At 38.2% G+C, this 14,134-nt stretch overlaps 1 protein-coding gene across 1 annotated transcript in view; it reads left to right on the top strand.

Moving 5' to 3' along the window:
* The window catches only part of LOC134343441 (putative methyltransferase NSUN7), an 88,674-nt gene extending 76,060 nt beyond the window's left edge, over positions 1 to 12,614 (top strand). Inside the window, exons 8-11 of the mRNA XM_063042144.1 lie at positions 426 to 527; positions 4,907 to 5,024; positions 8,446 to 8,569; positions 11,543 to 12,614. Of these exons, the coding sequence (XP_062898214.1) occupies positions 426 to 527; positions 4,907 to 5,024; positions 8,446 to 8,569; positions 11,543 to 12,202 (1,004 nt within the window). The 3' untranslated portion in view covers positions 12,203 to 12,614. The remainder of the gene's footprint in view (positions 1 to 425; positions 528 to 4,906; positions 5,025 to 8,445; positions 8,570 to 11,542) is intronic.
* The last annotated feature ends 1,520 nt before the right edge of the window (positions 12,615 to 14,134 follow it).

Genomic DNA, 14,134 nt, shown 5'->3' with positions numbered 1-14,134 from the left:
TTTGTTAGCAGTTATCAGAAACAGACTTTCCTCAATTTTATTGATGGCCCAGGTGTTTTACTTCTGTTAAAATTCCCGAATGAATACTTGAAAGCAATGATAGTAACCCTTGACTGCTGGCAAAATCCAGGACGGAGGCGTTTTTTGCTGTCAAAGGTTTTTTGGCCATACCATCTGATGAAGTTCCATAGCCATGCTGATTTCACCATTTAAGGATCTGGATTTGTTTAGCAGCAAAACAGCTTCAGAGGCATTAGGTGTTTCAGTGCTGTGAGTGGGTTTATGTGAGATTCAGGTGCAGTGACAACCTTCTAGATTTGTTTCAGGATGTTATAAGAGACAACATCATTTATCCCTTTCGTGCTTCTTCACTATGTTATTGATATTTTTTTGTTAATGTATCTTCCATCTGTTTTTACCTCTAGATACAACTCTGTTGCAGGAGCTTTCTCAGGAAAAAGTATCAGAAGAGAAACTCAAATCACTGGCTCAAAAACAAGCAGAGGACTTGATGCATGCTATTAGATGTAAGCTGAAGAATGGTATAGAAAGTGAAATGAGAATTAATCCCTCTGGGAATAATATTTGTTTAGAATGGTCAGAATTCACTAGTGGTCTCTGCTTCTAGCGTGGCCCAGGGTGATAATGCTGCATTTGAAGATTATATATTTCAGTTTCTCATTCAGGACAAGCAGAAATTAGATTAAAAAATAGAAATTAAAATAGATGCTTTAAACCAATTAAATCATTTAAACCAATGTAATTAAATTAAAACCCACTTTACTTGTGCCAGGTTACCTTCCACTATTTAGCTAGATCATTGCTAATATTTTACTTAAGTGCCATTTTCCTACATCAATTCCATCTTATCATCTTAATGTCTACCTGTCCTTATCCTGACTATACCTGGCAACTGAGCTTCTATGAGATACGTAAAAGACTAGCTGCGGGAAATTTGGAGTAAAACACAAAACACTGGAAGAACTACACTCTGCCCCTTCTCCCCTCCCCCACCCACCTTTTTACATTGGCTATCTCGCTTCTTTCTTTCCAGTTCTGATGAAGAGTCTTCACCCATTTCCTTTCATAAATGCTGTCTGATCCACTGAGTTCCTGCAGCATGTTGTATTTTGCAATTGCGTTTTTATAGCCCCATTGGTCAAAGATTTACTACCCTCTATGTGAAGAAATTTCATCTCATCTGTCATTAATAGCCAGCCCCTGCGAGACTGTGGCCCTTAGTTCAATACGCCTGTCAGTGAAAGCATCATTCCTGGATCTGACATGTTAAGCCCTGTAAGAATTTTACATGGTTCAGTGAAACTACCTCTCATTTTCATGAACTTATAAATATTGGCCCAATTTGCTTAACCCCTTTAATGGCACAATACCACACTCTATTCTGTGAATGAATCTGATAAACCTTTAAACACAAGAGATTTGCAGATGCTGTAAATTCAGAGTAACACATACATACCATTTAAAAAGGTCAGGCAGCATCTACAGAAAGGAATAAACAATTGATGTTTCAGGCCGAGATTCTTCATTACGAGTGGAAAGGAAGAAGCCAGAATAAGAGGGTGACCTGAAACACAGACTGTTTATTTCTTTTCATAGATGCTGCTGGATGTGCTGAGTTCCTCCAGCATTTTGTATGTGTTACTCTGGTAAATTGTTCCTGCATCATTCCACTGCAAGTAGATTGTTGCTTGGTTAGGGAGATTTGATCCGCACATAATATTTCACCTGTGATTTCACTAGGGCCAGACTTAAAAAGCAAGCAGGCCCTATAAAAAGAAGTTTTAAGTGGAGCGGTCATTGCATGAGTGAGGAACTGAGACTTTGGTTCAAGAAGCAGAAATCTGAGGTTTCTGTCGAGTTTCTGTTTCTAGCTGAAATAGTGAAAATGGATCCCAGGATAGTGGTGTGCTCTTCTTGTGAATGTGGGAAATCTGGGAAACCTCCAATGTAGCTGATAGCTACATCTGCGAGAGGTGCATCTGGAAGCAGCTCCTTATAGAGCCTGTTGGGGAACTGGAACTGGATTAATAACAGATCATTCAAAAAATGTGGAGTTCTTAGATAGGTTCAACAGTGAGGCAGGTGGCGAATAGGCAGATAGTGCAGAGTACTCCTGTGGCCATTCCTTTCAATAACTAGTGTGCTGCTTTGGGTACTGTTGGAAGGGAACAGCCAGATCTCTGGCACTGAGTCTGGCTCTCTGGCTCAGAGGAGAATAGTGGTGATAGTTAGGGAAACATTCAGAAGACTCTGTGGACATTTAAAAGACTCCTAAATGGTATATTGTCTCCAATGTGCCAGACTCCTATACCTACCAACGACATAGATAGGAAAAGGAGTGAGGTTGTAAATAGTGAATATAGGGAACTGGGGAGGAAGGATCATTGGTATTCTTCTGGGGAAGGTGTGCAATGTATAAGAGGATGGATTACACCTCAGCTCAATGGGGACCAATATCATTGTGGGCAGGTTTACCAGAACTGTTGGCAAGAGTTAAACTATTGGGGAGAGGATGGGAGCCAGAGTGATAGGTCAGAGCAACACTCACAACACGCTGGAGGAACTCAGCAGGTCGGGCAGCATCCATGGAAAAAATCGGTCCTGACGAAGGGTTCCGGCCCGAAACATCGACCGATCTTTTCCACGGATGCTGCCTGACCTGCTGAATTCCTCCAGCGTGTTGTGAGTGTTGCTTTGACCCCAGCATCTGCAGATTATTTTGTGTTTGTGATAGGTCACAGGATGAAACAGTTGGTGCAGCGGTAGATGCAACATGTAAAGGAACTGTAAGGAAGAGTTGAAAATGTAAATATTTGTAGTAGGCTTGACATGCAGAAATGTTTCCCTCAGGCTGGAGATTCAACTATCAGTATCACAACCTTACAATAAGGGGTGAACCAGTTAAGACTGAGATGAAGAGAAATTTCTTCATGCAGAGGGTAATAAATTTTTGTAATTCTCTTCTCTGGGATATTGTAGGGACCCAGCCACTTAGGTCATTCAAGATGGAAATAGATTTTTGGCTAGTAAGGCAATGGGTGGACACAGAAAGGGGAAATTGAGGTAGAAAACAGCTATAGTCTTGATGAATTACAGAGCACACTCAAAGGACTAAATGGCCTACTCCTGCCCCTGTACCTTGTATTCTTTCCTTCTCATGTTTTTAACTAACTGTATTTGAACAACAATGGATATTTGTCCGAAGGGCATTTGTGAACCAATTGTGTGTTTTTTTAACATTCTAATATAGAACTAGGCTTTACATCACTAAATTCATTGGATTTAATTTCAAGGTAAACTGACAACCTTTAGGTTGCTGATCCTTTGTAGTGATCAATATAAAACCATACTTTAACAAGTAAATCAGGATACTGTTTACTTGTATAGCAACAATTCAAAAACAAAGCTACCTTTTAAATGGTAATTGAAACACTAGCAATTAAAAATTACTTCCTTGCATCTTCATTTTTGACAGAAAGTTTTCTGTACTTGTTTATTATTGTAAATAGAAAACAAGTTTTCGGTGCATTGTTTTCTTTCCTTTGAACAAGAATTGAAATGTTTTGCTCTACACCTGTTTGAAAAAATGGTTTTTCTGCACTAATATTCAAGACTTAATTTGCCCAAATATCTAAGATAGTTATTTAGTAAAATTAATTTTTTATAGCTGTTATATTTAATGCCTTCAAAGGCATTGTGACATTTTTATTGTACACCATTTTGAATGTGGCCATGTTTTGTGGCTGGAATTTCTGATAAGGCACACAGAGGTAATATAAGTGTCAAACTGCAGACTTTGGGTCGTTAATCAGGGTGCTTGGAATCAGATTCTGTGTTTGTTTTATTGTCTGTATAAGCTGTTCCATTTTATCATGTGCCAGCTCTTGATTGATGATAGTTATTGCAGTTTGTGTAGTCTGCAGGAAGAAAACAGAAATTAGTTTTCTGTTTTGAGAGGAAAAATTTATGTCATGCATTTTAACATCCTTGTTATAAGCATAACTAACAAGGATCCCAAAAAAAAAGAAAGCATTTTGTTTCTTTTATGTATTCACAGTACTGGGTTTTGTTGTTGGTTATTCATTGACAGCATCATTTTTAACTTTTAGGCAATTGGTATACTTCACATTTGTACCCATGACTCTGAATTCTGGGATCTTCATGGGTAAAATTAATATTTTCTAGCCTCTGTCTTGTATGTGACTTTAGAAAAGATGCTCTCTGTAAACTTAATAAAGTGAAAAATCTTAGCAATTATGCTTTTTACAGAGATACTAGTGCCCGTATGTAAAAGACAAATATAAGAATACTATAGCAATGGTTCTTGCATTCAAGAAACAAATTGACAATGGTTACAAAATTGCAGCAAGTGATACTTGAAATAATTTTATAGATATACAAGTTAAATTAACAACTCCATAATTGTTATCCTTGAGGAAACATCTTCCTAGAATTGGGCGCAGTTAAGAAAATCAAAGTGTTTGTACAGGCAAAGTAAGATTTTAGAATCTTTTTTTTAAAAGCTACCATTCAAATGACCATGTTGTGTTAAGTGTAGCCTCATAGATGTTGTTTCTTTTAGAATGTCTTTACCTTCTGAATGAGACTAATTGTAATACAGAAAGAAAAAAATATTGATTTATGTACTCCTGAGTACTGTATTTTCATCACATTTTGCCTGTCTTCATTATTAACATGAAATCTGGATGGTGCATGCCATGATCTTGGTATAAATGTCAAAATACAAAACTGCAGCAATGACGTGAGAGTGGATGTGGAGTATCATCAAGATACAAGTAAAAATACAAGTTAAAATAGGTAATTAATTTGGCAAATCAATGTGTTTTGTTTTTACGTGAATTTAAACATGTGCATCGTTCAATAGTTCCTAAAGTCCAGGCCATTGTGTATTCTACATGCTCAATTTACCCTGAGGAAAATGAAGAAGTAGTGAAACCAGTATTGGGAAAGAAACTAGAAGGAAGCAAAGTCCAATCTTACAGGTACATTAAGCATGAAATATCTCTTACATGCGTACAAATTTAAATATTATGCTATTACAAAAATAATCTACATCTGTTTTTCACTGTTTATTTATAAGTTCTCAGTAATTTATTTAATCATTATTGAAGGCCCATGGAAAAAACTGAGTTTATGTAGTTTTCATTACAATCATTGGTAGGTATTCAGTTTCTGAAGAGACATCCTTGGCATTGTTCCATATGATAATTAGCAAATTTCCAAGCTGTTCTGAGAAATATTTTAAGAGTCCCATTTCAATTCTTGTGTTTTCAAGTAAGACTCTAGCCAGTGTGCATCTTACATGGCCTATAGACAGTGTTAAATATTGCCCAGAATCTCCTAACAAGGACAAATTTAGTTTGGCCATATGCCTCTTTTTCAGTCTACTTCCAAATGATTGCCTTTAAGTAGCACTTGATCTGTTATTGAATTGATTGGCTCTTACAAGGCCCTTTAGGTGGAATTTGCCACAACAGGAAGTTTCCAAAATAAATATGAGATCATCAAATGACAATACTGAAGATTACAAAGGGAAATATTTTAATTGCTTTCCTTCAGGAAAGTTGACACAGCTACAGAGTTTTAACAGCTTGGGAGGTTCATCAAGTCCAAATTATTGCTTAACAGAATATTCACCTGATCTACACCCCTCATAATTTTGATATCTCTATAAGATGATCCCTCATTTTCCTACACTCCACAGAAAATAATTCTAACCTATTCAACCTTTCCCTATCACTCAGGTCCTCAATTCTTGGCAACATCCATAGAAATTTTCTTTGTACTTTTTCAAGCTTATTGGTAACTTTACTGTAGGTAGGTAACCAGAACTGCATAGTCAAATTTGACTTCTTCACTGTTTTATAACTTCAACATAACATCCCAAATCTTGTACTCAGTGCTCTATTTTATGAAGGCCAATGTGCCAAAAGTTCTCTTTATGACACTATCTACAGGAAAGATTCTAGCATGGATAAAGCATGATTGGCAGGAGGCAAAGAGTGAGAATAAAGGGAGCCTTTTCTGGTTGGTTACCAGTGATGTGGTGTTCCACTGGTCGGTGTTGGGACCAATTCTTTTTATGTTATATATCAATGATTTGCATGATGGAATTGATGGCTTTGTGGCGAAGTTTGCAGATGCTATGAAGACAGGTGGAGGGGCAGGTAGTTTTGAGGAAGTAGAGAGGTTACAGAAAGACTTAGATTAGGAGAACGGGCAAAGAAATGGCAGAGGGATTACAGTGTCGGGAAGTGTAAGGTCATGCACTTTGGCAGAGGAAATGAAAGGGTTGACTATTTTCTAAATGGAAAGAAAATACAACAAAACTGAGGTGCAAAGGGACTTAGGAGTCCTTGTGCAAGATTCCCTAAAGGTTAATTTGCAGGTTGGACCTGTGGTGAAGAGGACAAGTGCAATGTTAGCATTCATTTCAAGAAGACGAGAGTATAAAAGCAAGGAAGTAATGCTGAGACTTTACAAATCACTGGTGAGGCCTCTCTTGGAGTATTGAGAGCAGTTTTGAGGCCCTTTATCTTAGAAAGGATGGGCTGAAACTGGAGAAGCTTCAGAGGAGGTTCACGAAAATGATTCCAGGATTGAATGGCTTGTCATATGAAGAGTATTTGATGTCTCTGGGCCTGTATTGACTACAATTCAGAAAAATAAGAGGTGGCCTCATTGAAACATATTGAATGGTGAAAGGTCTTGATAGAGTAGATGTTTCCTTTGGTGGGGGGTCTAGGACTAGAGGACACAGCCTCAGAATAGAGGGGCATCATTTTAGAATGGAGATGGAGAGTAATTTCTTTAGACAGAGAGTGATGAATCTGTGGAATTCTTTGTCACAGGCAGCTGTGGAGTCAAGTCTTTATGTGTATTTAAGGCAGAGATTGATAGATTCTTGAATGGTCAGGGCATGAAGGGATTCAGGCAGAAGGTGGGAGATTGGGTCTGAGAGGAAAATTGGATCAGCCATGATGAAATGGCAGAGCCGACACAATGAGTCAAATGGCCTAATTCTGCTCCTGTATCTAATGATCTTATGGTCTAGTTCCATAAGCCAAACTGTAAAGATTCTAATCTAAACATTAATCCATTAAAATTGTGTGCAGGAAAGTAAGGTATCTCCAGAATTTATTTTGGAAAATATAGTTTTGCAACACTTAGTTATATTCCTTTTAACACATATTAATTAATTGCTAACTATTGAGAAACCAGATCTGAGAAGTAGCCAGATCTGACAGGATGTGGCACTCTGCCATGCCCTCCAAAATTGTCCAAACCAATATTCTGTCAACCAGAAATATTTCAAGGGTTACTTAAAAACTACTAAAGCCATTACAAATTTCAAGTATTTTATCTAAAAATATTATTTGCTTGGACCCCAAGATCAGTTCTCCTTTGAAATTCCTTTAAGAAAGAAAATGCTTGAGTGGTTGGAATTACTATATGAGGGGTGATTGATAAGTTTGTGGCCTAAGGTGGAAGGGGTCAATTTTAGAAAACCTAGCATATTTATTTTGCAACATAGTCCCCTCCTACATGTACACACTTAGTACAGTGGTTGTGGAGCATACGGATCCCTTCTTTGTAGAAGTCGGCGTCTTGAACCTCCAGAAAGCGGTCCACAGCAGGGGTGATTCATAAGTTCATGGCCTAAGGTAGAAGGAGATGAGTTATTAATTTCAAACTTTCTGCATAGTCACTCAAAGGGGTGAACTGCACGTGCATGTAACGAGAGTGCTATAACTCATCTCCTTCTACCGTAGGCCACGAACTTATCAATCACTCCTGCTATGGATCACTTTCTGGAGGTCCAAGACACCGACTTCTGCAAAGAACGAATCCATATGCTCCATGACTGCTGGACTAAGTGTGTAAATGTAGGAGGGGACTATATTGAAAAATAAATGTGCTAGGTTTTCTAAAATTGACTCCTTCTACCCTAGGCTACGAACTTATCAATCACCCCTCATAACTTTGTTCCACTTGCTAGGTGTGGGTTCTAATGTTGGAACACTTCTGTAAAACTCCAAACACAAGTTCATAACTCATTGTTTCATATTTGCATGAAAATCCCAACCAAAGTTGTCATGAACTGCTTGGGGAAGTGCTGACAATTAAGTAATCAGGTTATTAAATCGGTGCATAACTCTAGACTTTTTCTTGAAATCTACAGTGTTTCCAATAATCATTTATACTCTGTGAAAGCTGAAACATTTTTCTGTGGACTGACATGGTGAAATAGTGTCACGACACAGGAGTTAGAACCAATACTTACTCGTTTCATTCCAGGTCAATCTGCTTGATCAATTTTACTATATTTTAGTTTTCAAAGATTCACTATGGATGTACTGTCTTAACACAAGCTTTGACTTCACTTATTTCTGTTTCTTGCAGGCTTAGTGCTCCTGTTATTCCTTTGTGTTGTCCAGCAGAGATAACTTGTGCTTCAGATAAATTCTTAAAGATTCAACCATCAGAACAAGTCAATGGCTGTTTTATTGCTGTATTAACTCGAGAGGTAGGTTACATAGTTAGGTGTAGGTAAATTATTTTTTTTTATCTTTGTCTCAGCTGCAATTCATATTCAGATATGGTAAGCAGGTACTGTTGAATTAAGGAATTAAACAGCTTTGTAAATGCAACAAGAGGAATGTCATAATGATCCTTTGCAAATCACTGGTTACGTTACAGAAGTATGTTGGGGGTAGCATGGATAATAGATGAGGTAAAAATAGATATAGGAGCATTGCAAAGGCTGAGTCTGCTTTTAGTAAATATGGCACCTGACCTAAATGTGAGGCATCATAGCTTTGAATAAAGTGGGGATGGAAACCGTAGAAGCATTTGCCATAAATTTTTCAATCCCCTTTAGACACTAGACGTGAAAAATTTAGAAACATGTTACAGTCTCAAAATAACAGGTCAGGCATTGAGAGTCAAGGCTAGAAGAAATTTCTTCATCTGACAATTTATTATCTGAAGACTCACTTACTATTTATTGGAGACAGGGACTGATAAATTTTTGGATACGGAAGCAATTAAAGGATACTGCTTTGGTGCAGGAGGTAGTACTGAAGTCAGTCACCGTCTTCTTGAATGATGGAGCAAATCTGAGGAACCATATGGGTTTTTACTGCTTCTATTTATTATATTGTGATGGAAGAATTCATTGTATATTCAAATTATTGTTACACCAATGATTTTTGAGTGCCTTTTATGATTTGAACAGTATACTGGCACAGAATTAATTTAATTAGCCGGAATCAGCTAACTATGACAGCAAACACGAGGAAATCTGCAGATGCTGGAATTTCAAGCAACACACATAAAAGTTGCTGGTGAACGCAGCAGGCCAGGCAGCATCTCTAGGAAGAGGTACAGTCGATGTTTCAGGCCAAGACCCTTCGTCAGGACTAACTGAAAGAAGAGCTAGTAAGAGATTTGAAAGGGGGAGGGGGAGGGGGAGATCCAAAATGATAGGAGAAGACAGGAGGGGGAGGGATGGAGCCAAGAGCTGGACAGTTGTTTGGCAAAAGGGATATGAGAGGATCATGGGACAGGAGGCCTTATATTCACCACACTCAGGTTGGAGGAACACCTTATATTCCGTCTGGGTAGCCTCCAACCTGATGGCATGAACATTGACTTCTCTAACTTCCGGGTTAATGCCCCACCTCCCCCTCGTACCCCACCCGTTATTTATTAATTATTGTGTGTGTGTGTGTGTGTGTGTGTATGTATGTATGTGTGTATATATATATATGCTTTTTTTCTCTCTCTCCTTTTTCTCCCTCTGTCCCTCTCACTATACTCCTTGCCATCCCCTGGGCTTCCCCCTCCCCCTTTCTTTTTCCCTAGGCCTCCCGTCCCTTGATCCATAATCAGCACAGGCTAGAATTTCGTAACTGCCTACATTCTGTAGATGGTGACAGCAAATAGTGGAAATACTCAGCACACTAGTCAGCAACTACAAAGAAAATGAGTTAATATTTTTTCTGATAAAGGTCATTGACCTGAAATACGAAATGTTTCTTTTTACAGATGCTGCCTGACTGAGAATTTCCAGAATTTTTTGTTTTTGTTGCAGATTTTATTTCAGATTTCTATATGTTTTTGCTTCACAGTTACAGTATGACTCAGAGATCTGAGCACAGAACACAAAGGTGGGAATCAAAGGTCAACGTTGTTTCTCTCTCTTCCTTGCTACCTGACCCACTGATTATCCTCAACATTTTCTCTTTTTTCATTTTAGGTTTGCAGCAGCTGCAGTTTTTATATCATTTACAGAGCTAGCTAGTAACTAACTCAGTAGGTGGATAGGCAACAAGGGGCTTTACCTATTAACTAACCTATCCAGGTTACAAGAGGTTTCAGTAACATAAATATCATCTGCTCTGATTAGATCATACTGATATTTAAAAGATAATTTGGAGCATCTAGTGCATTGATAAAGTCTACTTGCTCATTGGTAGATATTTTCATTATGTGTTCTTAGCATGTCACTGAATGCTTTTGTTTATTTTAAGTCACTCTGATAGAGGCATGGTAGGTCTTCTGTTTTGATCTATTGCAATGCTTATGTCCCTGAAGTGCTTCTACAAAGATGTTTGATAGGAAGCAGAAGCTTTTGACCAAGTGATAATGAATGAACAGTAGAAGAAAATCTGGAGGTGTTGGAAGTCCAAAGCAACACAGCAGGCCAGGCAGCATCTAGGGAAAAGTGTAAACAGTAAACGTAAGGGTAAACGTGTCAGGCCGAGTCCCCTCATTGGGACCGAAGGGGAGAAGTCAGAGTAAGAAGGTGGGGGGGGGAGGAAGAAATAGAAGATGGCAGGTGATAGGTGAAACTGGGAGAGGAGGAAGGGTGAAGTAAAGAGCTGGGAAGTTGATAGGAGAAAGAGATTCAGGGCTGGAGGAGCAGGAGTCTGATGGGAGAGGACAAGACCATGGATGAAAAGGAAGGGGGAACAGCCCCAGAGGGAGGTGATGGGTAAGTAAGGAGATAAGGTGAGTGAGGGAAATAGGAATAGGGAATTACCAGAATTTAGAGAAATTGATGTTCATGCCTTCAGATTAGAGGCTACCCAGACGGAATATAAGGTGTTGCTCCTCCAACCTGAGTGTGGCCTCATTGTGGCAGTAGAGGAGGTCATGGACTGATGAAGATGAATTGGAATGGGAATGGGAAGTGGAATGGGAATGGGAAGTAGAATTGGAATGGGTGGCCACTGGGAGATTTCACTTTTTGTGGCAGACAGAGTGAAGTTGCTTAGTGAAGCGATCTCCCAATCTACATCAGGTCTCATTGATATAAAGGAGGCCCGAACAATATGAAAGTGCAATAAGTGGGTTTGTATTTTAAAAGGTAACTTGCAGGTAATGGTGTTTCTTGACCTTTGTTTCCAGGGGTATTGTGTTTGTGAAAGAAAATTTGCCAGAAACTAACTTGACCATTGAGGGATCTAATAACTGTAATTTTGTTAATTTAAAGCGAGACCCCTCAGCTGCGGTATCTGTAAAGGATGTTTTGGCTCGAGCAGCAGCAAAGGGGTTACTGGAAGGCGTTGAGGTGGCCAAAACTCGTAAAAAGGAAGAAAAGAGAAAGAAAAACAAAGTATTTACACCAAAAACTGGATCTTTTAGTGGAACTCAGTCAAAGATCACTGAATTCTTAAATGAACTGAAGTCAGTTCCAGATAGTGCAAATTCTCCAGCAAGCCAGGCATTAAACTCCCCAGCGAACCAGACATTATCCAGAACCGTAAACAGTGGAACTGGGTCAAATATCAAGTTACCCCAAAAGATATCCATTCCTGCATTACCTGATAAAGTGAAAAGGAATATTAGTAATGTATCTTCAATAGGAAGGTTGTCAAGTAGAAAATCAAGCTCATCTGGATCAAAACAAGAGTTGAAGTTGGTGTTAAAGCCATTTGAGATGATGCTTCCTCCAGTCACAGTACGATATCTCAATTCACCTAAGGTTTCAAACCATGGTTACAATCAACCTTACTTCTTCCAGTACCAAGGACTAACTAGTCAGCCACCATTCCCATATTCACACAACTCATTTGTGACTTCGCTTGGTGTGAAAAAGCAACGCGATCAAGGTATGTCCTTCTCCCGTAGGCAACCACGCCCTTGGCTCTAAGGTAAATCATGAACTGTAGCAAAGATGCTTTAAAATTTGAATTGCATACTGCCTTGGCTAAGTAATATAAATGATTTTAAAATGACATGTTGCTTAAACATTAGAACATTGTGAAATCTTTAATTTCAACACCACGCAAATAGCAATCTGGAGACTCACTGACTGTTTTTAAAAAAAGAGTTCAGAAAAAGCGAACAATCATACAAAATTTTTGTATGCAGCATTGCTACAATGCAACTGTTGAAATTTCCCAAGATAAAGTACTGCAGAACAGTTACCTCAGTTGAAGCAATAGATAAAATATAGTCGGCAAAACCCAGAACAAACCCTTTGAAAAGGTTCTTAAATAAGCATGCGTTCTCATTGTAATTATTTACATTCTTAAAATTAAATTATATACTGTGATTGGATGTTCAAACCAGTTACTAAGAATCATAATAACTTGATTCATGTCAAACCTACTTGATCTTTCTTTCCTACATTGTTTGATGATGTGTATTAATAACTGAACAATTAAAATGGGACTGTACGCAGCTCCCATAGAGAAGGCAGGGGAAAATGTATCTGCGACATAAAAATATTTATAGAGAAAAAAATTTCTCTGGAAGGGGTTTTCCCTAACACTCTCCCTCAAATAATTATCTTAGAAAAGACTGTCAGTCTTAAATGGATGACCAAATGATCTTGATTTATGTATAGCACATGCTACAGTGAGCTATCTGAAGAGCCTCCTGGGAATTAAAAAGAAACACCTCATTAACACAGCAACAATATAGGTATTAACAGATCAGTTTTGCTTTTTCTGTCCCTTCTATCCTGGTCTATTTTTCAAATTGAAAGTCTTAGAAGGGCTGGTAGGGAAAAATAAAGTCATTGCTGCAAAATCTGCTGTCCAAATAGGAATTTGTCTTAATGCAGGTTATTTTAACGACTGGAGATTCCTCCCATTGTTTGGTAATATATCAGACAATCATCTGGATTGTGCAGAATCTAGCCATCTGCTTGCACTTGCTTCCATGTGCTTTCCCTACAGCCACACTTTTGTGCCCTGTAGGATTGAATGAGCTGGAGATCAGCTTACAGTGACCATACCTTGAGGCAGGGACATCACGAGCTACCCCCAATGGAATTGCAAGGAAAAGCTTCATATTAGTTAGGCCAACTTTTAATACTTTAAATTGTCTTGGATGCTGTAGAATTATATTGCAATAATTTACATTTATATCAAACATACATTTTCAAAACGAATGTTACAAAATTAATTAAGATGATTTGCTTTTCCTTTCATATTACGAAATCAAAACATTGAAATGAAACAAAGTGCTGGAAATATTCAGCAGGCCAGGTATAGTGAGGTAGATAACCTACAGAATTTTGTTTTTGTAATGCAGATGCTAGCTGGTCTGTCATCATTTCCAGCATTTTCTGGTTTTACTCTCATCCCAACATGTAGGCAATATCTAAACCCATCTCGGCATCTTTGCTGAATAATATCCTATCCTGTGTAAACCCTTCCTGTGAGTGAGCTAACTTGTATAATGATCATTCAGATGGGTTACTTAAAGCTTGTAAAGCAGCTGAAGAGATTCTTTCATCAAATTAAGTAGTGTCAATGACTTTCCCTTATTACAATAATAGCTTTATAAAATCACTTATCTGGGGTAAAGGTCAGTCACTGCCAAAATGATAAAGAACTAAGGCAGTTATTTGCCTCATACATTTGTTTCATTTCCAGCACTGCATCACTACTGAGACTTTTTGCTAGGTTGGTTGTCATTTTTATAATGGTTGACAAAAGAAAATCCTGAGGTTTGAGATACGTGAGGTCTGTAGGAATTTCTTCCCAATGAAATGTTTTATTCTATATCCTAGGAATATTCAATTTTTAGGCCTGTTTTGCATTTGAATTTAGATGTAAAATCTTTAATTTCT

Source organism: Mobula hypostoma, chromosome 3, assembly GCF_963921235.1.
Source record: "Mobula hypostoma chromosome 3, sMobHyp1.1, whole genome shotgun sequence".
Taxonomy (NCBI): domain Eukaryota; kingdom Metazoa; phylum Chordata; class Chondrichthyes; order Myliobatiformes; family Myliobatidae; genus Mobula; species Mobula hypostoma.
Note: the sequence above shows the minus strand (reverse complement) of the source record. Positions and strands in the feature narration are given on the sequence as shown.